This window comes from Perca flavescens, chromosome 10 (assembly GCF_004354835.1).
Source record: "Perca flavescens isolate YP-PL-M2 chromosome 10, PFLA_1.0, whole genome shotgun sequence".
In the NCBI taxonomy this organism is placed as follows: Eukaryota; Metazoa; Chordata; class Actinopteri; order Perciformes; family Percidae; genus Perca; species Perca flavescens.
In genome coordinates this window covers 19,540,582-19,565,900 of record NC_041340.1, presented here as the reverse complement: position 1 = coordinate 19,565,900, position 25,319 = coordinate 19,540,582, and the positions used below count along the sequence as shown (strand labels likewise).

Here is a 25,319-nt window from a genome sequence, read left to right as displayed (position 1 = left end):
TAAAAGAATGCAACACTTCAAATTTTGCATATGTAATATGTAGTAAAGTTTGTTCTTAGAAATTACCTCTGGGTGTCACTATTACATCGGGAAACCATAGACGACTTTGTCCCTCCCCTTTCAATGCTTTTCTTTCCTGCTATTTAGAGCAAGTAAGGTGTTTAAATCAAGCACACCAGCCGATCACGCTTAGGATTTTACAATATACGATATTCAGCGTTTGGACTATAAAAACTGCTTGTCGAAGCATATGTTGTTGGATAACGATGGGGACCGATACAAAAACTCGGTTTGCTTTTTATTTGGCTCTACTGCTGGTGTTCGGAAAACAGGCTTTGGCTCAGATAAGATACTCTATTCCGGAGGAGGTTCAAGAGGGAACTGTTGTTGGAAATGTTGCGAAGGATCTTGGCCTTGAAATCACCTCTTTGATTGCTCGACGGTTCCGTGTTGTGTCTGGAAGTAAGGACGCTATCTTTGAAGTAAACCAGAATAATGGGGCTCTGTACGTCCACCAGCATATTGACAGAGAGGAGCTCTGTCAGGGCAGCGGTGCATGTCTAATGGAGCTTAAAATCCTTGTCGAAAACCCGTTGGAAATACACTACGTAATTGTAGAAATCACTGATGTAAATGATCACTCTCCTAGTTTCCCTGAAAGAGAACAACGATTTGAAATAGCTGAGCACACACTGCCAGGAAGGCGATTTCAACTGCACACTGCTCGTGATCCCGATGCTGGAATTAACTCTATTCGTACATACACTTTGACAGCAAATGATCATTTTGAAGTAAATATCCGTCAAAGCGATGAGGATAAAATACCGTTTTTAGTGCTGAAGAAATCGTTAGACAGAGAACAAAAGGACAAACACACACTACTGGTTACAGCAGTTGATGGAGACAAACCTCCAAGATCAGGGACACTAAATGTTTCCATTATTGTTCTTGACAGTAATGATAATCGTCCGATATTTAGTCAGGAGATTTATCAAATAGAAATATATGAAAATGCTCCAATGGGCACTTCAATATTTCAAATGAATGCAACGGATTCCGATGAAGGCACCAATGGCATAGTTGAGTACAGCCTCGGAAAAACCTTGAGGCGAAAAATCTCTGACATTTTTGAATTGGACAAATTAACCGGCGAAATTAAAATTAGAGGAGTAGTGGACTATGAAGAAAACGACGTATATAAACTGGATGTTGAGGCATCAGATAAAGCAACACTACCACTGATAGGTGAGTGCAGAGTCATTATACAAATAATAGACGTCAACGACAATGCACCGGAAATAGAAGTGACATCATTGTCAAATACAGTGTCTGAAGATTTAAAGCCGGGAACGGTTATTTCCCTCATCAGTGTGGCGGATAAAGACTCCGATACAAATGGCAAAATTATTACAAGCATAACCTCAGACGTGCCTTTTGAATTAAAGCCCTCCTATAAGGAGAACATTTATTCAGTTGTCACGAAGGGATTTTTGGATCGAGAGGAGGTGTCACATTATGAAATAACAATAAAAGCCACCGATTGTGGTGAACCTCCCTTATCGACTTTTAAAACTCTCGATATTCAGATATCAGATGTAAATGACAACAGTCCACATTTCGACCAAACCCCCTTAGAGTTTTATCTGGTAGAAAATAATGTTCCCGGAAATTTTATTTTTTCTGTAAGCGCAACAGACAATGATTTGAATGACAATGCAGCTATTTCATATCATATAGTGAGAGGAGGGCATCAAAATGACATAATGTCTTTCCTAAATGTAAATTCTGATAACGGACACATTTCAGCACTAAAAAGTTTTGACTTTGAAACAATGAAGACATTCCAGTTCCAAGTTGTTGCCACAGATTCTGGAACTCCGTCACTAAGCAGCAACGTCACAGTGAACGTGTTCATTCTGGATCAGAACGACAACGCTCCAGTCATCCTGTATCCTGTCAGCTCTAACGGTTCTGCTGAAGGTGTGGAGGAGATTCCCCGCAATGTGAACGCAGGACACTTGGTGACTAAAGTCAGAGCCTATGACGCTGATATAGGATATAACGGCTGGTTACTGTTTTCACTGCAGGACGTTACTGACCACAGTCTCTTTGGTTTGGACCGCTATACAGGACAGATCAGAACACTTCGCTCATTCACAGAGACAGACGAGGCTGAGCATAAACTGGTCATACTGGTGAAAGACAATGGGAACGTTTCACTCTCAGCAACAGCTACTGTGCTTGTCAAAGTTGTGGAGCCCAAAGAGGCTTTTGCTGCTTCTGATGTTAAAAGTGCAACAAAGGATGAGGAGGAGAATAATGTGACTTTTTACCTGATTATAACTTTGGGCTCAGTTTCAACACTTTTTCTCATCAGTATCATCGTGCTGATTGCAATGCAGTGCTCGAAAACCACAGACTATACTTCTAAATATCTACAAGAGACTAATTATGATGGGACACTGTGTCACAGCATCCAGTACAGATCTGGAGACAAACGGTACATGCTAGTAGGACCCAGAATGAGTATAGGATCTACTATAGTCCCGGGCAGCCATGCGAATACACTAGTGCTGCCTGACAGAAGGTCCGCAATTTCAGAGGTAAGATATGTTTAAATATTGTTTATCATGCTGGTGTGTAGAAGCACATTAATATAAACATAAAGGGCCTTAAATATCAGTGACAGTGAACACATTCTTAGTCAATGAGGTGGTTTAATAAATATCACCATACATAAAAAAATATTACTTACTACGCATTTGTTTAAGCTAGTTATGCTATAAGGGTTGAACACTTGTGTTTTGATGAAGTCGTAGAATTTCACTTCCAAATAAAATGATCTAAATGATTATACAAAATCATAATTAATCATTTTTTAATTGTGAGCCTAACTGGCTTGTTGTCATGTGATATGGTCAGTGAATCGCCTCTTCGTGTACAGTGTTTGGTTGTAAGATTGTGTTGTAGAAGTTGACTAAATCAATTTGTGTGATAGAATCGCATGGTGGCACTAAACAACCAGAAATACGCATTACAGTAGTTCACCATCCATGGGTCTCTGGGACTGCCTCTGAATCATTCAGAAGGGTAGACCATTTTCCTCCGAATGTAATTTGTTCTAACGATTTTGTCGTCCAGACAACCGAGCGCATTATAAAACGGTGTTTTTTTGTTCTCAATTAATGGATATGTAAACAGTCTGTAGATCACTTGGTATTTACTGGATTTATCAACTGTCCATAAGCAATGGAACAAAGCGGAACGGACTCCTGGCGACAAGAAAGCAAATGGGTGGTCCTCGTGCTGGCTTTTAATTTGATGTTCGGCAATGCATCTGGACAGATAAGATATTCTATATCGGAAGAGATCAAAGAGGGGACTGCTGTTGGGAATATAGCAAAGGATCTGGGAATAGATTCTAATATATTAAAAGCAAGGGGATTTCGTATCGTTTCTGGCTCCAGTGAACCCCTTTTCCAGGTAAACCAAGATGATGGGATTTTATACGTAAATCGGAATATTGACCGTGAGGAAATATGCCAGCGGACCAATGTATGTTTGATAAACCTTAAATCCGTGCTAGAGAACCCACTGGAGATCCATTATGTTGCTGTGGAAGTGTTAGACGTAAATGACCATTCGCCTTCTTTCCCGGAGAACAACAAAAGGCTAGAGATTTCAGAGTCCACCTTACCGGGAACCAGATTTCAGTTGCATGCTGCTCTCGATCCAGATGGTGGTGTGAATTCCGTTCAACAGTATAGGCTAAGTCCTAATAATAATTTTCGTCTAGAAGTGAAAGATAGCGGGAAAGATGGCAAAGTGCCTGTTTTACAGATACAAAGCCCGTTAGACAGAGAGACCTCTAGCAGCCACAAACTACTGCTCACAGCCCTGGATGGGGGTAAACCTCCTAAATCAGGGACTATGGAGATATCTATAGACATATTAGATGTGAACGACAATGCGCCAGTTTTTACAAAAGATGTCTATTCTGCAGAGATAAATGAGGATTCGCCAATTGGAACAATAGTCATAAGAGTAAATGCCACAGATATAGACGACGGATTAAATGGAGAGGTTAGCTATTCTTTTGGTAATGTGAACAGTAAGGTGCGCGAACTGTTTGATGTCGACCCGAACACAGGTGAAATAACTGTGAAAGGACAATTAAACTATGAAGTGGATGACAGTTACGAGATTAATATCCAGGCATCTGACAGTGGTGCTGTTCCGTTTAGAACTGAAAAAAGTGTTACCGTAAATATTAAAGACATAAATGACAATGCACCTGTAATCGAGGTAACGTCACTGTCGAACACAATTTCAGAGGATTCCAGACCAGGAACAACGGTAGCACTTCTTAGCATTACCGATTCGGACTCTGGAGTAAACGGGAAAATTATAAGCTTTGCAAAAGGCGATGTCCCTTTCACACTAACGCCATCAATACAGGACAACATGTACGCTGTCGTGACAAAGTCGCAGCTTGACAGGGAAAATAAATCGATTTATGATGTAACAGTAATCGCAAAAGATGCAGGCGAACCAGCCTTAACGTCTGTAAAGACATTAAGAGTTGTTGTTTCTGACGTTAACGATAACAGCCCAGAGTTTTCAATAAGCCGATATCATTTTTATGTCACTGAAAATAACCCTCCCGGAATGTCGGTGTTTTATTTAACTGCGTCTGATCGTGACGAAGGAGATAATGCTCTTATTTCGTACAAAATTCTAAGAGATGCAGTTTATGCAAATACAGTGACGTCATTTCTCAGCATAAACTCTGAAACTGGAGATATTTCGGCGCTAAAAAGTTTTGACTTTGAAACAATGAAGACATTCCAGTTCCAAGTTGTTGCCACAGATTCTGGAACTCCGTCACTAAGCAGCAACGTCACAGTGAACGTGTTCATTCTGGATCAGAACGACAACGCTCCAGTCATCCTGTATCCAGTCAGCTCTAACGGTTCTGCTGAAGGTGTGGAGGAGATTCCCCGCAATGTGAACGCAGGACACTTGGTGACTAAAGTCAGAGCCTATGACGCTGATATAGGATATAACGGCTGGTTACTGTTTTCACTGCAGGACGTTACTGACCACAGTCTCTTTGGTTTGGACCGCTATACAGGACAGATCAGAACACTTCGCTCATTCACAGAGACAGACGAGGCTGAGCATAAACTGGTCATACTGGTGAAAGACAATGGGAACGTTTCACTCTCAGCAACAGCTACTGTGCTTGTCAAAGTTGTGGAGCCCAAAGAGGCTTTTGCTGCTTCTGATGTTAAAAGTGCAACAAAGGATGAGGAGGAGAATAATGTGACTTTTTACCTGATGATAACTTTGGGCTCAGTTTCAACACTTTTTCTCATCAGTATCATCGTGCTGATTGCAATGCAGTGCTCCAAAACCACAGACTATACTTCTAAATATCTACAAGAGACTAATTATGATGGGACACTGTGTCACAGCATCCAGTACAGATCTGGAGACAAACGGTACATGCTAGTAGGACCCAGAATGAGTATAGGATCTACTATAGTCCCGGGCAGCCATGCGAATACACTAGTGCTGCCTGACAGGAGAACAGCCACAGAGGTAAGACTTTAAAATGCAGCAAGTGTGGCATTTTCTATTCATATATATATATATATATATCACATTGTTTGAGGTTTGTGGAATTTTGGTGTCTTATTCAGCATGTTCAAACTACCTTCAGACATGTTTGTCACACGTTATTGTGTGTTCTGTTTTCAAAAGGACAGATGTGAGTTCATCAGCTTACTATATTGTTGGATTCAGCTTCCTGCTTCTGTTTTTAAGTTCTTCTGTATGATGCACAATTTTCTCTTAGCTCCTTTAATCCCTGGAATCTCTTATACACACCCATACACTAGTCATTATGAACACTATAGGTATTTCTATACAATGATCCATCTTTCCAGGTGAATGAACTGAAAAAGCTAATCCCTTCCGTGATTCTATTCTCTTTTTGTGCAATGAGCTTTTCCACCACCATATAAAATTTTATTAAAAATCAAAACAATGTCTGCATACACTGACATGCTCTTGGTTATTTGTGTTGGTAGTATTTATGATCATTCTGCAATAGGCATTCATAATTTAGGACACAAATAATGTGGTTAAGACAGATAAAACCTGCTAGTCTGCTTGGAATCGCTATCCATGGAGCTGAAATGCATTGACTTTACTATTTTCCAGCAAGAATATGAGCTAAGAAAAAAAAATACAATTGGGTTAGTAATTTTTTCTGACACTTCATGTATGTTCCAATTTAGAGAGTATTAGCTATTTGGATTATTTCTGAATATGGAGTTTCACTGATTTCTATAGAATATGATAGAAAAATATGATATAATAGAAAAATAGCATGTAGCCTACATAGCTCTATGCCCTGTCCATAGCATTACGCGTTTGTGATCATATTCGTTGTCCAAAACCTGCTTTATCTCCGTTTTTGTTATATCTCCAAGTGGATTTGCTGACCAAATTATATACCCTGGAATACTATTTTAACGACTTTAAATGGTTTAAAATGTTGCCCTCTTGGTGTCACTGTTACACCAATAAGGCCATAAAGGACTCAGCCCCTCCCCGAAAAAAGCTTTTGTTTGGTACTAACAGCAGAGGATACATTAGATGTAAGGGTGCGAGTTGGATGATATGGTGTGGTGTGCATTCTAAACATGGGAAACTAAACGTACGGGTAGATTTGATTTGCTGCAGAAACTGCCTCCTGTGTGTGTATTTGTTGTTGGACAACAATGGGGAGTAAAAGACGATCTCGCTCAAGTGACTTTTGTTGGTTTGCTTTTCGTTTTTCCTTACTGCTGATTTTCGGAAAGCAGGCTCTGGCTGAATTGAGATACTCTATTCCAGAGGAGATGAGAGAAGGAACCGTTGTTGGAAATGTTGCTAAGGATCTTGGTCTGGACAAAACCTCTTTAATTGATCGACGATTTCGTGTTGTGTCAGGATCAAAGGACGCTTTTTTCGAGGTAAACCCGGACAATGGTGCCTTACAGGTCCGTAAAAAGATCGACAGAGAGGAGCTGTGTCACGGTAGTGGTGCGTGTCTAATGGAGCTGAAAATCCTTGTTGAAGACCCTTTGGAAATGCACCATGTTGTTGTAGAAATTACGGATGTAAATGATCACTCCCCCAGTTTTTCTGAAAAGGAACAGCAATTTCAAATATTTGAACATGCAGCTCCGGGAACGCGATTCGATCTGCACGCAGCCCGTGATCCGGATGCTGGAAGTAATTCTATTCGTACATATACATTAACATCAAATGATCACTTTGAAATAGATGTTAGCCAAAGTGATGAGGACAAAATGCCATTTTTAGTGCTGAAAAAGTCCTTAGACAGAGAACAAAAGAATAAACACGTGCTATTTGTTACAGCAGTTGATGGAGGTAAACCTCACAGATCAGGGACACTAAATGTTTCCATTATTGTTCTTGATATTAATGATAATCGTCCAATGTTTAGTCAGGATACTTACCAAATAGAAATATATGAAAACGTCCCAGTTGGTACTACTGTTACAAGAGTGAATGCAACAGATCCAGATGAAGGGACCAATGGAGAAATAGAGTACAGCCTTAGCAAAACATTAGCACGTAAAATCTACGAGATATTTGAATTAGATAGTTTAAGTGGACAACTTAAATTGAAAGGAGTCGTGGATTTTGAAGAATCAGAGATTTATAAACTAGATGTCCAGGCATCTGACAAAGGAACGCATCCATTAATGAGCAGGTGTAAAGTGATAATAAAGATAAAAGACGTAAATGATAATCCACCGGAAATAGAAGTCACATCACTGTCAAATACAGTGTCTGAAGACTCAAAGCCTGGCACAGTTATTTCACTTATTAGTGTGACGGATAAAGACTCTGGTGTCAATGGAAAAATAATATCACGCATTACGGAGGAAGTGCCATTTGAGTTAAAGCCCTCCTATAAGGAGAACATTTATTCAGTTGTCACGAAGGGATTTTTGGATCGAGAGGAGGTGTCAAATTATGAAATAACAATAAAAGCCACCGATTGTGGTGAACCTCCCTTATCGACTTTTAAAACTCTCAACATTCAGATATCAGATGTAAATGACAACAGTCCACACTTTTCTCAAAATCCATTACATTTTTATCTTGTAGAAAATAACGCTGCTGGAACATCAATATTTTCTGTAAGTGCAACTGACTACGATGTCAATGACAATGCATTTATTTCATATCATATTGCCAGAGAAAATGATCTAACATATTTCCTAAATATAAATTCTGAAAATGGACACATTTCAGCGCTAAAAAGTTTTGACTTTGAAACACTGAAGACTTTCCAGTTCCAAGTTGTCGCCACAGATTCTGGAACTCCGTCACTAAGCAGCAACGTCACAGTGAACGTGTTCATTCTGGATCAGAACGACAACGCTCCAGTCATCCTGTATCCAGTCAGCTCTAACGGTTCTGCTGAAGGTGTGGAGGAGATTCCCCGCAATGTGAACGCAGGACACTTGGTGACTAAAGTCAGAGCCTATGACGCTGATATAGGATATAACGGCTGGTTACTGTTTTCACTGCAGGACGTTACTGACCACAGTCTCTTTGGTTTGGACCGCTATACAGGACAGATCAGAACACTTCGCTCATTCACAGAGACAGACGAGGCTGAGCATAAACTGGTCATACTGGTGAAAGACAATGGGAACGTTTCACTCTCAGCAACAGCTACTGTGCTTGTCAAAGTTGTGGAGCCCAAAGAGGCTTTTGCTGCTTCTGATGTTAACAGTGCAACAAAGGATGAGGAGGAGAATAATGTGACTTTTTACCTGATGATAACTTTGGGCTCAGTTTCAACACTTTTTCTCATCAGTATCATCGTGCTGATTGCAATGCAGTGCTCCAAAACCACAGACTATACTTCTAAATATCTGCAAGAGACTAATTATGATGGGACACTGTGTCACAGCATCCAGTACAGATCTGGAGACAAACGGTACATGCTAGTAGGACCCAGAATGAGTATAGGATCTACTATAGTCCCGGGCAGCCATGCAAACACACTAGTGCTCCCTGACAGGAGAGGGACATCTGGAGAGGTAAGAGTTTAATGTAACAAGTGTTGTGTTTTTTTGTTCAGATGCATATCCCATTATTTGAGGTTCATGGACTTGTTGTCTTATTCAGCTTGTTTAAATGCTTACATAAGGGTATGAGACAGATATTGAGTTTTCTGTTTCCAAAAGAAACAATGTGAGTTTGTATGCTTATTATAATGCTGGCCTCAGCTTCCTGCTTCTGTTTGCAAAAGCTTCTGCCTGATGCACGACTTTCTCATTATGAACACCAGAGGTGTTCCTGAAATAAATTATCCTTCTTTCCCAGTGAGAAAATAAACAAAGTAAATGGGTTACTTAATGGTAGCCTCATTTTGGGAACATGGGAGCAAAGAGCTTCATCACCAACCATCTAAAATTGTAATACAATTCTGAACAATGCCTGCTTACACTAATATAGTTAGTTTTGTGTTGGCAGTATTTATCACGATTGTGCAAAATGTATAATAACAGACACATAATAATTATGCTTGGAATCACTATCCATGGTGCTAAAATACACTGACTTTACTTTTCTGTACTATGTAGAATCAGGAATATGAGCAAAGCAAACAACAAAAACAAAAAAACAATAACATATAAACATTTTTAGTATTTCTGAGCTTGGCATTTCACTAATTCATACAGTTAGCTTGTTATGTATGTAGCAGAGAGAACAAATATGTATATAGCTCTAAGGATAGAGCCCATCCATTAAATTGCAAGGTTTGGATCATGTTGTAATTTCACAACCTGCTTTATCGCCTCTTCTGTTTAAACATCTTAAGGTGAATTTTCTGATTCAAGTGTACAGGTCTTGCCATTTTAAGGACTTTAAATCGTCTAAAATGCTGCCCTCTTGGTGTCACTGTTACATCAAAAAGCCCATAAAAGACTCAGTCCCTCCCATAAGAAAGCTTTTGTTTGGCACACACAGCAGAGGATACATCTGATTTGAGCGTGCGAGTTGGTTGAGACAGTGTTTTGCGTTTTCTAAACAAACAATACTAACTTGGCTGATATGCACATTTGATTTGCTGCAGAAACAGGTGTGTGTGTGTGTTGTTGGATAACGATGGCGAGCGAAAGACGATGTCGATCAAGTATATATTTTTTGCTTGGTTTTCATTTGTCCTTACTGCTGATTTTCGGAAAGCAGGCTCTGGCTGAATTGAGATACTCTATTCCAGAGGAGATGAGAGAAGGAACCGTTGTTGGAAATGTTGCTAAGGATCTTGGTCTGGACAAAACCTCTTTAATTGATCGACGATTTCGTGTTGTGTCAGGATCAAAGGACGCTTTTTTCGAGGTAAACCCGGACAATGGTGCCTTACAGGTCCGTAAAAAGATCGACAGAGAGGAGCTGTGTTACGGTAGTGGTGCGTGTCTAATGGAGCTGAAAATCCTTGTTGAAGACCCTTTGGAAATACACTATGTAGTTGTAGAAATTACGGATGTAAATGATCACTCCCCCAGTTTTTCTGAAAAGGAACAGCAATTTCAAATATTTGAACATGCAGCTCCGGGAACGCGATTCGATCTGCACGCAGCCCGTGATCCGGATGCTGGAAGTAATTCTATTCGTACATATACATTAACATCAAATGATCACTTTGAAATAGATGTTAGCCAAAGTGATGAGGACAAAATGCCATTTTTAGTGCTGAAAAAGTCCTTAGACAGAGAACAAAAGAATAAACACGTGCTATTTGTTACAGCAGTTGATGGAGGTAAACCTCACAGATCAGGGACACTAAATGTTTCCATTATTGTTCTTGATATTAATGATAATCGTCCAATGTTTAGTCAGGATACTTACCAAATAGAAATATATGAAAACGTCCCAGTTGGTACTACTGTTACAAGAGTGAATGCAACAGATCCAGATGAAGGGACCAATGGAGAAATAGAGTACAGCCTTAGTAAAACATTAGCACGTAAAATCTACGAGATATTTGAATTAGATAGTTTAAGTGGACAACTTAAATTGAAAGGAGTCGTGGATTTTGAGGAATCAGAGATTTATAAACTAGATGTCCAGGCATCTGACAAAGGAACGCCTCCATTAATGAGCAGGTGTAAAGTGATAATAAAGATAAAAGACGTAAATGATAATCCACCGGAAATAGAAGTCACATCACTGTCAAATACAGTGTCTGAAGACTCAAAGCCTGGCACAGTTATTTCACTTATTAGTGTGACGGATAAAGACTCTGGTGTCAATGGAAAAATAATATCACGCATTACCGAGGAAGTGCCATTTGAGTTAAAGCCTTCTTTTAAGGAAAACACATATTCAGTTGTCACGAAGGGATTTTTGGATCGAGAGGAGGTGTCAAATTATGAAATAACAATAAAAGCCACCGATTGTGGTGAACCTCCCTTATCGACTTTTAAAACTCTCAACATTCAGATATCAGATGTCAATGACAACAGTCCACACTTTTCTCAAAATCCATTACATTTTTATCTTGTAGAAAATAACATTGCTGGAGGGTCGATATTCTCTGTAAGCGCAAAGGACAATGATGCAAATGACAATGCAGCCATTTCATATCATATTGCTAGAGAGAATGATTTAACAACCTTCCTGAATGTAAATTCTGATAATGGACACATCACCACGCTAAAGAGTTTTGACTTTGAAACACTGAAGACATTCCAGTTCCAAGTTGTTGCCACAGATTCTGGAACTCCGTCACTAAGCAGCAACGTCACAGTGAACGTGTTCATTCTGGATCAGAACGACAACGCTCCAGTCATCCTGTATCCAGTCAGCTCTAACGGTTCTGCTGAAGGTGTGGAGGAGATTCCCCGCAATGTGAACGCAGGACACTTGGTGACTAAAGTCAGAGCCTATGACGCTGATATAGGATATAACGGCTGGTTACTGTTTTCACTGCAGGACGTTACTGACCACAGTCTCTTTGGTTTGGACCGCTATACAGGACAGATCAGAACACTTCGCTCATTCACAGAGACAGACGAGGCTGAGCATAAACTGGTCATACTGGTGAAAGACAATGGGAACGTTTCACTCTCAGCAACAGCTACTGTGCTTGTCAAAGTTGTGGAGCCCAAAGAGGCTTTTGCTGCTTCTGATGTTAAAAGTGCAACAAACGATGAGGAGGAGAATAATGTGACTTTTTACCTGATGATAACTTTGGGCTCAGTTTCAACACTTTTTCTCATCAGTATCATCGTGCTGATTGCAATGCAGTGCTCTAAAACCACAGACTATACTTCTAAATATCTACAAGAGACTAATTATGATGGGACACTGTGTCACAGCATCCAGTACAGATCTGGAGACAAACGGTACATGCTAGTAGGACCCAGAATGAGTATAGGATCTACTATAGTCCCGGGCAGCCATGCGAATACACTAGTGCTCCCTGACAGGAGAGGGACATCTGGAGAGGTAAACTGGTTTATATGACTCTATGATAAACTTTGTTTAGCGTTTAATTCTAAATATGTCTCTTTATTATTATATTATATATGTATATATATATATATATATATATATACTTTTTTTTGTAGCTGAGGTACTAGCACAAATACACAATTTTTGTTTTGTGAGATGTGTTTTGGGGGTTTGGGGAATTACTCAACAGACGAGTCTGAGTGGTAATAGCGCTATCCATTGGGCTGAATCCGCTGTCCGTGTGTTTTATAAAGGCATGAATTATGTACACTGCATCTTTCTTAAAGACCTCGCCTGGCTCGCCGGTATTGTTTTAAAAGCGCTACACCTTAAATGTGTTATGTTTGTGTAGAAACAAACCGAGTGGAAAGTGATCACATGGTGTCAGTATGTTAGCAGAAAAGAGATTCAAGAGAAGCCTTTTGTCAAAAATATGGTTCCTCCCATTGTGGGATGGGTTTTCGCATTTCAGTACTGGATACATCCTGTACTCTCACAGCGAATATTCAGTATCCGTGATTTGGATTATACACTGGAAAGTGTACATATTATTTTAGGTACATCTATTTTTCTTTTGATGAATGAGTCGTTATACTGAGTCATCGGGATACATTTTTAATTTCTAGTTATGGAGCAGAAAGGACGTGGAACATCGAGAGCGCAATGGCGGTGGATCGCTTTCATTGTTTCAATAATTTTGATGTGGAGCAGAGCTTCGGGGCAGTTAAGATATTCCATCGCTGAGGAAGTTGAAGAAAGAACTGTTGTTGGGAATATAGCGAAGGACTTGGGATTGGAGAAGAACACACTGAAAGAAAGAGGATGCCGCATTGTTGAGGGTTCCACTGAGTCATTTTTTCATGTAAACCAGAACGACGGGTTATTGTACGTTGACCGAATCATTGACAGGGAGAAGGTTTGTGAGCGGAGTAGTGTGTGCTTGATCAACTTAAAAACGGTGCTGGAAAACCCTCTCGAAATTCATTATGTGACTGTAGAGGTGCTGGATGTGAACGACCATTCTCCTACCTTTTCAACGAAAGAGTCACGTCTCGAAATTTCAGAGTCAGTTTTACCAGGTTTGCGCCTCCAGCTGCAAGCAGCACACGACCCTGATGTTGGTCCGTTTTCAATCCAGGAGTATAAACTAGGTCCTAGTGATCATTTTCGTTTAGAAGTCAAAGATCGTGGAAAAGATGGAAAGATACCGATTTTAGTTTTACTGAAGACGCTGGATAGGGAAACAAAGAAAAATCATAAATTGCTTCTTACAGCTATTGATGGAGGGAAACCAAGTAAATCTGGAAGAGCTGAAATTACAGTTGACGTTTTAGACGTCAATGATAATATGCCAGTATTCAACGAAGACACATACTCTGTACGTTTGGATGAGAATGCTCCCATTGGCACAACAATTATAAAAGTAAATGCTTCTGATTTAGATGACGGATCTAATGGCGAGATTGCGTATTCATTAGGAAAAAATGTAAACAGCAGAATACGTGAACTTTTTCGTGTAGATCCAACTACAGGTGACATTATTGTTCAAGATCTGATAGACTTTGAATTAGAGGAAAGTTATGAAATTGATATACAGGCGTCTGATAAAGGATCAGCTCCTTTGAGGACAGACAAAAGTGTGTTGGTGAATATTGTTGATATGAATGATAACGCCCCTCATATAGAGGTTACATCATTTTCAAGGGCAATACCAGAAGATGCAAGACTGGGAACCACTGTGGCATTAATCAGTGTTCTTGATAAAGACTCTGGTCTTAACGGGAAAGTGATTTGCTCCTTTAGTAAAGATGTTCCTTTCATAATATCACCTTCAACACAAGACAACATGTATTCTATAGTCACAAAATCGCCCTTGGATAGAGAAAAGCAGTCCATATATGATGTTACAATTGTTGCAAAAGACGCAGGTGTTCCTTCGTTGTCTTCTGAAAAAGGCATTAGTATTGTTGTATCAGATGTGAATGATAACAGTCCCGAGTTTTTAGCCAGCCCTTACACATATTATGTTATGGAGAACAACTCTCCAGGAGCTTCAGTGTTTTCTGTGAGGGCATCAGACCACGACGAGGGTGATAATTCTCGTATTTTATATCATATTTTGAGAGCTGGAAAAGAGAATAACAAACTCCAATCATTCAGTCTTAACATAAACTCTGAAACTGGAGACATTATGGCGCTGAAAAGTTTTGACTTTGAAACACTGAAAACGTTCCAGTTCCAAGTTGTTGCCACAGATTCTGGAACTCCGTCACTAAGCAGCAACGTCACAGTGAACGTGTTCATTCTGGATCAGAACGACAACGCTCCAGTCATCCTGTATCCAGTCAGCTCTAACGGTTCTGCTGAAGGTGTGGAGGAGGTTCCCCGCAATGTGAACGCAGGACACTTGGTGACTAAAGTCAGAGCCTATGACGCTGATATAGGATATAACGGCTGGTTACTGTTTTCACTGCAGGACGTTACTGACCACAGTCTCTTTGGTTTGGACCGCTATACAGGACAGATCAGAACACTTCGCTCATTCACAGAGACAGACGAGGCTGAGCATAAACTGGTCATACTGGTGAAAGACAATGGGAACGTTTCACTCTCAGCAACAGCTACTGTGCTTGTCAAAGTTGTGGAGCCCAAAGAGGCTTTTGCTGCTTCTGATGTTAAAAGTGCAACAAAGGATGACGAGGAGAATAATGTGACTTTTTACCTGATGATAACTTTGGGCTCAGTTTCAACACTTTTTCTCATCAGTATCATCGTGCTGATTGCAATGCAGTGCTCCAAAACCACAGACTATACTTCTAAATATCTACAAGAGACTAATTATGATGGGACACTGTGTCACAGCATCCAGTACAGATCTGGAGACAAACGGTACATGCTAGTAGGACCCAGAATGAGTATAGGATCTACTATAGTCCCGGGCAGCCATGCGAATACTCTGGTGATGCCTGACAGGAGAGGGACATCTGGAGAGGTGAGTAAATAGTTATATTGCATATACTTGCTAATTTAAGGATCCCCTTTGTCATCACCGTCCTCAATCATGGTGCTGAAAATGGATTTAGCCCACATGATGAACTGTTTTATTCAAAACAATTGAACACATACAGTGACATTTAGTAGTAATCTGTATAACGTGATGAAATGCATTATTGCAGACATTCACAGGGTGGCAGTACCTTATCAGTATAAAGCCTTATAGCGTCTTAGCGCAGGATACACATGAGTCCGCCCCTACTACGTTCAGACTGGTTAGACAACATTTAGCTGGCAGACTTGGATTAGGCCTCCGTGACTGTTTTTTGCAAAATACATTCTAAGGAGACATAAATATAGTTTGTGCGGTGATGGAAACGCAAATATAGATAAGTGGACAATGTTGGACGCGTTTGGATTTGTACTTTTACCTCAAAACATGAAACAAAGAGGACGGGAGGCATGGCGACAGCGATCGAATTTAATCGCCGTTTTGTTTTTGCTTATATTTTTCAGTGTAACCTCAGCACAGTTGAGATACTCTATAGCCGAAGAGCTCAAAGAGGGAAGCTTTGTTGGAAATATAGCTAAAGATTTGGGAATTGACATGAATTTAATGAAGCAGAGGGGATTTCGTATTATGTCTGGCTCGACTGAACCTCTTTTCAAGGTAAATGAGAATGACGGGATCCTTTATGCGAACCATAAAATAGACCGGGAGGAAGTATGTAAGGAGAGCAGTGTATGTTTAATTAACCTTAAAACTGTTCTCGAAAACCCACTAGAAGTTCATTATGTCACCGTGGAGATAACAGATTTAAACGACCACTCTCCCACATTTCCAGAGAAAACAAAGAGGCTAGAGATCTCAGAGTCTGCGTTGCCAGGGGCACGATATCAGTTGCAAAATGCACACGACCCGGATGGTGGAACAAACTCCGTCCAGCAGTATAAAATCAGTCAGAATGATCATTTTCGTTTAGAGATTAAGGACCGCGGCAGAGATGGCAAAACTCCAATTTTACAATTACAGAGGCAGCTTGACAGAGAGGCCAAACGTAGTCATAAATTGGTGTTGACTGCTATAGACGGCGGAAATCCCACAAAGACAGGCACAGTTGAAATATACATAGATGTTCTAGATGTTAATGACAATATGCCAGTGTTCACCAAAGACACATATTCCGCCGTGCTACAAGAGAACGCCCCAGCTGGCACAACAGTCATCCAAGTTAATGCAACAGATCTGGACGACGGTCCCAATGGGGAAGTGGTTTATTCATTCGGCAGTGATGTAAAAGGTAAAATTCGAGAGCTGTTTGATATCGATTCTGTTACTGGGGAGATCATTGTGAAAGGTCGTGTAGACTTTGAGGAACAGGACAGCTATGACATTGATATACAGGCATCTGACAAGGGAAGCATTCCATTCAGAACAGATAAAAGTGTCATCATTAAAATTGGAGATACAAACGATAATCCTCCTGAAATAGAAGTGGCATCGTTGTCAAGTGCCGTTTCAGAGGACTCTAGACCAGGAACAACCGTAGCGCTTATCAGCATTACTGATTTAGACTCTGCATTGAATGGCAAAATAATCAGCTATGTAGCCGAAGACAGCCCGTTTACATTAACCCCTTCAATACAAGATAACATGTTCGCTGTTGTCACTAAGTCACAGCTTGACAGGGAACAGCAATCAATATATGATATTACAATAATCGCTAAAGACGTAGGTGAACCAGCCTTAACATCAGAAAAGACTATACGCGTGTTTGTATCAGATATTAATGACAATAGTCCCATGTTTTCTGTGAGCCCCTATAGTTTTTACATCACCGAAAATAACCTCGCAGGGGCCTCTTTGTTTTCTGTAAGAGCCTCTGATCGCGACGAGGGAGATAATGCGCTTATTTCGTATCATATTCTCAGGAATGCAGGTTATGAAAATAAAGTCACATCATTTCTTAATATCAACTCTGAAACTGGAGATATTTTGGCGCTAAAAGGTTTTGACTTTGAAACACTCAAAACATTCCAGTTCCAAGTTGTTGCCACAGATTCTGGAACTCCGTCACTAAGCAGCAACGTCACAGTGAACGTGTTCATTCTGGATCAGAACGACAACGCTCCAGTCATCCTGTATCCAGTCAGCTCTAACGGTTCTGCTGAAGGTGTGGAGGAGATTCCCCGCAATGTGAACGCAGGACACTTGGTGACTAAAGTCAGAGCCTATGACGCTGATATAGGATATAACGGCTGGTTACTGTTTTCACTGCAGGACGTTACTGACCACAGTCTCTTTGGTTTGGACCGCTATACAGGACAGATCAGAACACTTCGCTCATTCACAGAGACAGACGAGGCTGAGCATAAACTGGTCATACTGGTGAAAGACAATGGGAACGTTTCACTCTCAGCAACAGCTACTGTGCTTGTCAAAGTTGTGGAGCCCAAAGAGGCTTTTGCTGCTTCTGATGTTAAAAGTGCAACAAAGGATGAGGAGGAGAATAATGTGACTTTTTACCTGATGATAACTTTGGGCTCAGTTTCAACACTTTTTCTCATCAGTATCATCGTGCTGATTGCAATGCAGTGCTCCAAAACCACAGACTATACTTCTAAATATCTACAAGAGACTAATTATGATGGGACACTGTGTCACAGCATCCAGTACAGATCTGGAGACAAACGGTACATGCTAGTAGGACCCAGAATGAGTATAGGATCTACTATAGTCCCGGGCAACCATGCAAATACTCTTATGGTCCCAGACAGGAGGCCTGCGTCTGAAGAGGTAAGAGCAATAGTTTGTTCGTTCTGTCCTGTAACTTTTTAGAGCTAATTTTGTGTGAATAACATTAGCTCCGATTTATGAATTATCATGTAATACTGTAGCTTGCTGTGTTCCTGGTTTGTATTTGGGAGATCGAATTGATTGATGTCCAAGGTTATGAAGCAAGACTAATTTCTACATGGCAAACACTCCGATACTGTTAATGGGAAGAGAATGATTTCATAAGTATGTTTACAAAGGCAATCGAAGTGATCTTCATGTGGTGTACGTCTAATACGCTCGTGGTTTAGGTGAGTGCAGGCTGTCGCTGTCCGTGGTGCTGAAACATTCTCAAGCAAGTCCCTCTTTTTTGGCACAATTTGAGGCATGGCAATAACCGGTAATATAATGTAAAGTAAGAGTTATGTCTCCACGCACTGTCTCTTAATTGAAGGCGGCATCTTTGCCTGAACTTGTCCCAACTTGGCTTTATAAGTGGGAATATGGCAGGCCGCTTGTCTTCATTGTTAAAAACTCTTTTTCGTGCAAAGTCCACCTTTTAATACATTGTTGCTATTTAAAATTTAAATACAGTACTGCAGTGTGATTCTCTATCACTTGGTGTCAGTATAGTAACAAATAATGCTTTCATAGGTTTTCGTCATAGCCACGAGACCCATCCCCTTCCTCTTTAGAGTCTAAAACCATCACTGACAGAACCGTATACGTGCTGACGGCTGGAATACACAATTTAGCGTTAAAAAAATATCTAATGCTCTGTTGGAGAATGGTTGGATTATGACAACGAATGTGACGAAGGAAGTGCATGTTAGAATATGATTATAGATATTTGAAAGCTTTTTATTTTATTTTAAATGTTTCATCTTCACGTCATGGAACAAAGACGCCGCCAAACATGGAGTAAGCAGACAAAGTGGGTTTCCTATATGATGGTTTTGGTTACGTTTTGGAGCAGAGCTTCAGGACAATTCCGATATTCCATCTCCGAGGAAGCGAAAGAAGGAACTGCTGTTGGAAATATAGCTAAGGATTTAGGTGTTGATAAGACCACACTGAAGGACAGAGGGTACCGTATTGTCTACGGCACGACAGAGCCTCCTTTTCGAGTAAACCAGGATGATGGTATCTTGTATGTAAACCGGAAAATTGACAGAGAGGAAGTGTGCGACCGAAGTAAGGTTTGTCTAATCGACTTTAAAGCTGTGTTAGAAAACCCCCTGGAGGTGCACTATGTAGCAGTGGAGATTCTGGATGTAAACGACCACGCACCAAGCTTCCCCGAAAGAGAAAAGATTTTAGAAATTTCTGAATCTGCATTACCAGGAGCAAGATTCCAGTTACAAGCTGCGCGTGATGCTGATAGTGGTTCATTATCCGTTCAGCAGTATAAGTTAAGTCTGAATGAACATTTTCGCTTGGAAGTGAAAGATCGTGGTGAGGACCGTAAAACTCCTAGTTTAATTCTTCAAAAGCCACTTGATAGAGAATCTGCCAAGACCCATGCATTACTTCTGACAGCCATTGATGGAGGTAAACCTCCACGATCCGGTAACATGACAATAATTGTTGATGTTTCCGATGTCAATGATAACCCCCCAGTTTTCACCCGGGATTCATATACAGTGCAGCTAGAAGAAAATTCTCCTTTTGGTACAACTGTAATCCAAGTTAATGCAACTGATTTGGATGAAGGTTCAAATGGTGAAGTTGTATATTCATTTGGAAATGATGTGGATGCACGGGCCCGTTCACGTTTTAATTTAAATTCAATGACTGGAGTAATTACCGTAGCAGGGGCCATAGATTTTGAAGAATGTAGCAGATACGAAATTGATATCCAGGCATCCGACAAAGGTGCGGCTACACTAGCTACGGAAAAAAGCGTTATTATACACATTGTTGATGTAAACGACAATGCACCAGAGATTGAGGTCACATCTTTTTCTCGTGCGCTCCCGGAAGATTCGAAACCAGGAACCACAGTAGCCTTAATTAGTGTTAAAGATTCGGACTCTGGTCTCAACGGAAAAGTTATGTGTTACATAAGCCAAGATATTCCTTTCATGCTCACTCCATCTTTACAAAATAACATGTATTCTCTGGTAACAAAATTGCTTTTGGATCGAGAACAGCAATCGCAATATATTGTCACAATTGTAGGTAAAGACGCAGGTGTACCATCTTTATCGTCAGAAAAAACTATACACATTGATGTGTCAGATGTAAATGACAACAACCCAGTGTTTTCACAGAACCCATATAATTTCTACATAACTGAAAATAACAACCCGGGAGCATCTATTTTATCAGTGACATCCCATGATGATGACGAGGGCAGTAATGCTGTTATTTCATATCTTATATTAAGGGACACAGGCGGAGACCATTTGTTTACCTCTTTTATAAATGTTAACAGTGAAACTGGAGATATTTTGGCGCTGAAAAGTTTTGACTTTGAAACTCTGAAAACGTTCCAGTTCCAAGTTGTTGCCACAGATTCTGGAACTCCGTCACTAAGCAGCAACGTCACAGTGAACGTGTTCATTCTGGATCAGAACGACAACGCTCCAGTCATCCTGTATCCAGTCAGCTCTAACGGTTCTGCTGAAGGTGTGGAGGAGATTCCCCGCAATGTGAACGCAGGACACTTGGTGACTAAAGTCAGAGCCTATGACGCTGATATAGGATATAACGGCTGGTTACTGTTTTCACTGCAGGACGTTACTGACCACAGTCTCTTTGGTTTGGACCGCTATACAGGACAGATCAGAACACTTCGCTCATTCACAGAGACAGACGAGGCTGAGCATAAACTGGTCATACTGGTGAAAGACAATGGGAACGTTTCACTCTCAGCAACAGCTACTGTGCTTGTCAAAGTTGTGGAGCCCAAAGAGGCTTTTGCTGCTTCTGATGTTAAAAGTGCAACAAAGGATGAGGAGGAGAATAATGTGACTTTTTACCTGATGATAACTTTGGGCTCAGTTTCAACACTTTTTCTCATCAGTATCATCGTGCTGATTGCAATGCAGTGCTCCAAAACCACAGACTATACTTCTAAATATCTACAAGAGACTAATTATGATGGGACACTGTGTCACAGCATCCAGTACAGATCTGGAGACAAACGGTACATGCTAGTAGGACCCAGAATGAGTATAGGATCTACTATAGTCCCGGGCAGCCATGCAAACACACTAGTGCTCCCTGACAGGAGAGGGGCATCTGGAGAGGTAAGATTAATGTTTTTGATGTTTTCATTTCCCCGCCCCCTACATAGCCTAATTAACACTTGGTGTGAAAAGCTTTTTTAAAAGGACCATTTAGCAGTGATTTTTTTCCTCTATAACTAGCAGAAGAACTACCACCTTTTATGTGTTTTGCTTTGTAGCCTACAACATACGTTCGTTCTGATCGTGGGTCACTTGCTAATCACATAATGGTGCTTGTATGGTATGTTATTTTACAATGTATTGACTGCTGTGGTGATGAGTGTTAGAGTGATTTCCTCAAATGGATGTATTGCTTTATTATGCCGGAAATGCAAAGAGAAAGATCAAGGTTACAACATGTGCTTAAGCCTTTTCTCTCTGTCAAAAGTCAAAGCATATATATATGTCTCAATACTCTGAACATTGAAGATTGTCTTCGATGTGTTAACTGACCACTACTGTAATCTAATAACAATTCCAACGCTTGGTGTCAGTGTAGTTTAGTGATTCTGTGCATCTGGCAGCACTTTACGTCACGAGCTTTATTTGGAGCGAGCCCTTGCATTTTACTCAAACAGCATACTTGAGCGCAAGCTCGCTATTGGCAGCAGCCATTGTTTCATTTTCAGCCGTTTTGTAAAAAAAACAAACAGACGTTGGTCATTAAGAAACATAGCGGATTAAGTTTAATTTATATAACGACGTAGTTAAGGGACTGTTCTTTATCGCCTTCGGGTCATGGAACAAAGAGGAAGCAAAGCATGGAGGGAGCTACAGTTTTGGTTTGCCTTCATGCTTATTCTGGATATTTCATGTAGCGGAGCTTCTGCACAGATCAGATATTCAGTATCGGAGGAGGTTCAAGATGAAACCGTCGTAGGGAATATAGCTAAGGATTTGGGGCTAGATAAGAGTACACTAAAGGACAGAGGATATCGCATTGTAGCAGGCTCAACTGAACCCCTGTTTCAAGTGAATCAAGATAACGGTATATTGTATGTGAAAAGAAGAATAGACAGAGAGGAGGTGTGCGAACGGATAAGCCCATGTTTGATCAATCTGAAAACCGTGCTAGAAAACCCGCTGGAGATCCATTACGTGGCAGTGGAAATACTGGATATCAATGATCACTCGCCTGCTTTTACAGAGAAAGAGAAAAGGCTTGAGATCTCTGAGTCGGCCTTACCAGGAGCGAGATTTCAACTACAAGCTGCGCGCGACCCCGATGTAAGCCAGTTCTCCATTCAGCAATATAGGCTCAGCCATAACGAATATTTTAGATTAGAAGTGAAGGATAGAGGCGAGGACCGTAAAGTACCATTTTTAGTTCTGCAGAAGCACTTAGATAGAGAAACAGTTGGAAAACTTAAGCTACGTCTAACAGCCGTTGATGGAGGAAAACCATTGAAGTCTGGCGCTATAGAAATTATTGTGGATGTACTTGATGTTAATGACAACTCCCCGGTGTTTACCAAAGAGTTTTATTCTGCCACACTCAAAGAAAACGTTCCCGTTGGCACTGTGGTGATACAGGTAAATGCAACCGATTTGGACGAGGGTGCAAATAGTGAAATTATATATTCATTTGGTAACGAAGTTGATACAAAATTAATGGATGTCTTTAGTATAGACGAAAACACTGGTGAAATTAAAGTAACCGGTAAGATAGACTTCGAGAAATGTAAAAGTTATGAAATTGACATTCAGGCGTCCGATAAGGGACAAGTTCCTCTAACAACAGACAAAAGTGTTATGATAAATATTATTGATGTTAATGATAATGCACCTGAGATAGAAGTGACATCATTTTCTAGCTCTATCAAGGAGGATTCAAAGATAGGAACTACAGTGGCTCTGATTAGTGTGAGTGATTTAGACTCTGGAATCAATGGTAAAGTCATTTGCACAATCAAAGAAGAAGTGCCTTTTACTTTATCTCCATCATTACAAGAAAACATGTACGCTGTTGTAACCAGGTCACAGTTGGACAGGGAAAATGTTTCCCAATTTGATGTCACAATTATTGCGAAAGACACAGGTGATCCGTTATTTTCAACTGAAAAGACCATAAGCGTCGTAGTATCAGATGTAAATGACAACAGTCCAGAGTTTTCATCAAGCCCCTATGTATTTTATATTACCGAGAACAACAGCCCCGGAGCATCAGTATTTTCAGTAAAAGCTTCTGACCGTGATGAAAGTGATAACGCTCTCATTTTATATCACATTTTCAGAGAAACAAGTGGAGATAATACATTGATCTCATTTTTAAATATCAACTCTGAAACTGGAGATATTTTGGCGCTGAAAGGTTTCGACTTTGAAACACTGAAAACTTTCCAGTTCCAAGTTGTTGCCACAGATTCTGGAACTCCGTCACTAAGCAGCAACGTCACAGTGAACGTGTTCATTCTGGATCAGAACGACAACGCTCCAGTCATCCTGTATCCAGTCAGCTCTAACGGTTCTGCTGAAGGTGTGGAGGAGATTCCCCGCAATGTGAACGCAGGACACTTGGTGACTAAAGTCAGAGCCTATGACGCTGATATAGGATATAACGGCTGGTTACTGTTTTCACTGCAGGACGTTACTGACCACAGTCTCTTTGGTTTGGACCGCTATACAGGACAGATCAGAACACTTCGCTCATTCACAGAGACAGACGAGGCTGAGCATAAACTGGTCATACTGGTGAAAGACAATGGGAACGTTTCACTCTCAGCAACAGCTACTGTGCTTGTCAAAGTTGTGGAGCCCAAAGAGGCTTTTGCTGCTTCTGATGTTAAAAGTGCAACAAAGGATGAGGAGGAGAATAATGTGACTTTTTACCTGATGATAACTTTGGGCTCAGTTTCAACACTTTTTCTCATCAGTATCATCGTGCTGATTGCAATGCAGTGCTCCAAAACCACAGACTATACTTCTAAATATCTACAAGAGACTAATTATGATGGGACACTGTGTCACAGCATCCAGTACAGATCTGGAGACAAACGGTACATGCTAGTAGGACCCAGAATGAGTATAGGATCTACTATAGTCCCGGGCAGCCATGCAAACACACTAGTGCTGCCTGACGGGAGAGGGGCATCTGGAGAGGTAAGACATTATAAGATTTCTTTTTTTTCCTAAATAGTTATTCTATTGAAAATTAAGTTAGGTTAGGATGACATAACCAGAGAAAGAGCATTTTATATAACAATTCTGGACGTCACTTGGTTTGTCACTAGTTTGAAAAACCCAATCAATAACCTTCAAAAATGCTTTTGCGCACTGTCTGCATTTTCTCTTGGACGAGTGATGAACACTTGTGGATTGTTTTTTTCAATGTCGTTTTTTTACAAAGTTTACAACTCGTTTTTATCACCACTTAATTGCCTCCTGTCTTAGCTGCTTTTAATATATTCGTTTTTTTACACTTTGGGTATATTTCTTAGCTGATGTATGTTACAGTTCTGTTCATGATATTCGTGCGTAATGTCATGAGGTGAACGCGAACAATGAGGGCGAACAGGTTTCAGTCACACGACTGCGCTGCATCAGAATCAGAATCAGCTTTAAAGGCTAAGTAAGTCGGAACACATTCAATAATTTTGACCCCGGCTTTTTGTTGCTCTCAAAGTACTGTACATACACCATACACAGTCATAGACATAATAACACCTGTCAGGAAAGGTACAGGAACAGTATGATTGCTCTGCAAAAAAATGTCCATCGTTAACAAATAAACTTGAAATGGAATGATAAAATCACCA

At 40.5% G+C, this 25,319-nt stretch overlaps 8 protein-coding genes across 8 annotated transcripts; all 8 read left to right on the top strand.

Moving 5' to 3' along the window:
- Positions 1-266: 266 nt before the first annotated feature.
- LOC114562403 (protocadherin alpha-8-like) lies at positions 267-2,632 on the top strand. Its single transcript, XM_028588782.1, has one exon. It carries the CDS (start codon positions 267-269, stop codon positions 2,616-2,618), a length of 2,352 nt encoding a protein of 783 aa, XP_028444583.1. The 3' UTR covers positions 2,619-2,632.
- A 617-nt stretch (positions 2,633-3,249) lies between these two features.
- Positions 3,250-5,616, top strand: LOC114562402 (protocadherin alpha-3-like). The gene has a single exon (XM_028588781.1). The coding sequence runs from the start codon at positions 3,250-3,252 to the stop codon at positions 5,614-5,616; it is 2,367 nt and encodes a 788-aa protein (XP_028444582.1).
- Positions 5,617-6,791: 1,175 nt separating this feature from the next.
- Positions 6,792-9,149, top strand: LOC114563167 (protocadherin alpha-8-like). Its single transcript, XM_028589987.1, has one exon. It carries the CDS (start codon positions 6,792-6,794, stop codon positions 9,147-9,149), a length of 2,358 nt encoding a protein of 785 aa, XP_028445788.1.
- Positions 9,150-10,209: 1,060 nt separating this feature from the next.
- On the top strand, positions 10,210-12,573 carry LOC114562401 (protocadherin alpha-8-like). The gene has a single exon (XM_028588780.1). It carries the CDS (start codon positions 10,210-10,212, stop codon positions 12,571-12,573), a length of 2,364 nt encoding a protein of 787 aa, XP_028444581.1.
- Positions 12,574-13,189: 616 nt separating this feature from the next.
- On the top strand, positions 13,190-15,565 carry LOC114562400 (protocadherin alpha-8-like). Its single transcript, XM_028588779.1, has one exon. It carries the CDS (start codon positions 13,190-13,192, stop codon positions 15,563-15,565), a length of 2,376 nt encoding a protein of 791 aa, XP_028444580.1.
- Positions 15,566-15,988: 423 nt separating this feature from the next.
- LOC114562399 (protocadherin alpha-3-like) lies at positions 15,989-18,675 on the top strand. The gene is made up of 2 exons (XM_028588778.1): positions 15,989-18,352; positions 18,643-18,675. The coding sequence occupies exons 1-2, from the start codon at positions 15,995-15,997 to the stop codon at positions 18,673-18,675; spliced, it is 2,391 nt and encodes a 796-aa protein (XP_028444579.1). The 5' UTR covers positions 15,989-15,994.
- Positions 18,676-19,224: 549 nt separating this feature from the next.
- Positions 19,225-21,641, top strand: LOC114562398 (protocadherin alpha-7-like). The gene is made up of 2 exons (XM_028588777.1): positions 19,225-21,585; positions 21,633-21,641. The coding sequence occupies exons 1-2, from the start codon at positions 19,225-19,227 to the stop codon at positions 21,639-21,641; spliced, it is 2,370 nt and encodes a 789-aa protein (XP_028444578.1).
- A 715-nt stretch (positions 21,642-22,356) lies between these two features.
- On the top strand, positions 22,357-25,132 carry LOC114562397 (protocadherin alpha-3-like). The gene is made up of 2 exons (XM_028588775.1): positions 22,357-24,663; positions 25,052-25,132. Exons 1-2 carry the CDS (start codon positions 22,357-22,359, stop codon positions 25,130-25,132), a joined length of 2,388 nt encoding a protein of 795 aa, XP_028444576.1.
- Positions 25,133-25,319: the final 187 nt, after the last annotated feature.

What these genes read in the sequence shown, in the direction of transcription:
- LOC114562403 (XM_028588782.1), top strand. Translation starts at nt 267, where the DNA reads ATGGGGACCGATACAAAAACTCGGTTTGCTTTTTATTTGGCTCTACTG.
- LOC114562402 (XM_028588781.1), top strand. Translation starts at nt 3,250, where the DNA reads ATGGAACAAAGCGGAACGGACTCCTGGCGACAAGAAAGCAAATGGGTG.
- LOC114563167 (XM_028589987.1), top strand. Translation starts at nt 6,792, where the DNA reads ATGGGGAGTAAAAGACGATCTCGCTCAAGTGACTTTTGTTGGTTTGCT.
- LOC114562401 (XM_028588780.1), top strand. Translation starts at nt 10,210, where the DNA reads ATGGCGAGCGAAAGACGATGTCGATCAAGTATATATTTTTTGCTTGGT.
- LOC114562400 (XM_028588779.1), top strand. Translation starts at nt 13,190, where the DNA reads ATGGAGCAGAAAGGACGTGGAACATCGAGAGCGCAATGGCGGTGGATC.
- LOC114562399 (XM_028588778.1), top strand. Translation starts at nt 15,995, where the DNA reads ATGAAACAAAGAGGACGGGAGGCATGGCGACAGCGATCGAATTTAATC. An exon ending in GGAGGCCTGCGTCTGAAGAG is followed by an intron (nt 18,353 to 18,642) that starts GTAAGAGCAATA and finishes CTCGTGGTTTAG; the next exon opens with GTGAGTGCAGGCTGTCGCTG.
- LOC114562398 (XM_028588777.1), top strand. Translation starts at nt 19,225, where the DNA reads ATGGAACAAAGACGCCGCCAAACATGGAGTAAGCAGACAAAGTGGGTT.
- LOC114562397 (XM_028588775.1), top strand. Translation starts at nt 22,357, where the DNA reads ATGCTTATTCTGGATATTTCATGTAGCGGAGCTTCTGCACAGATCAGA. An exon ending in GGAGAGGGGCATCTGGAGAG is followed by an intron (nt 24,664 to 25,051) that starts GTAAGACATTAT and finishes TAATGTCATGAG; the next exon opens with GTGAACGCGAACAATGAGGG.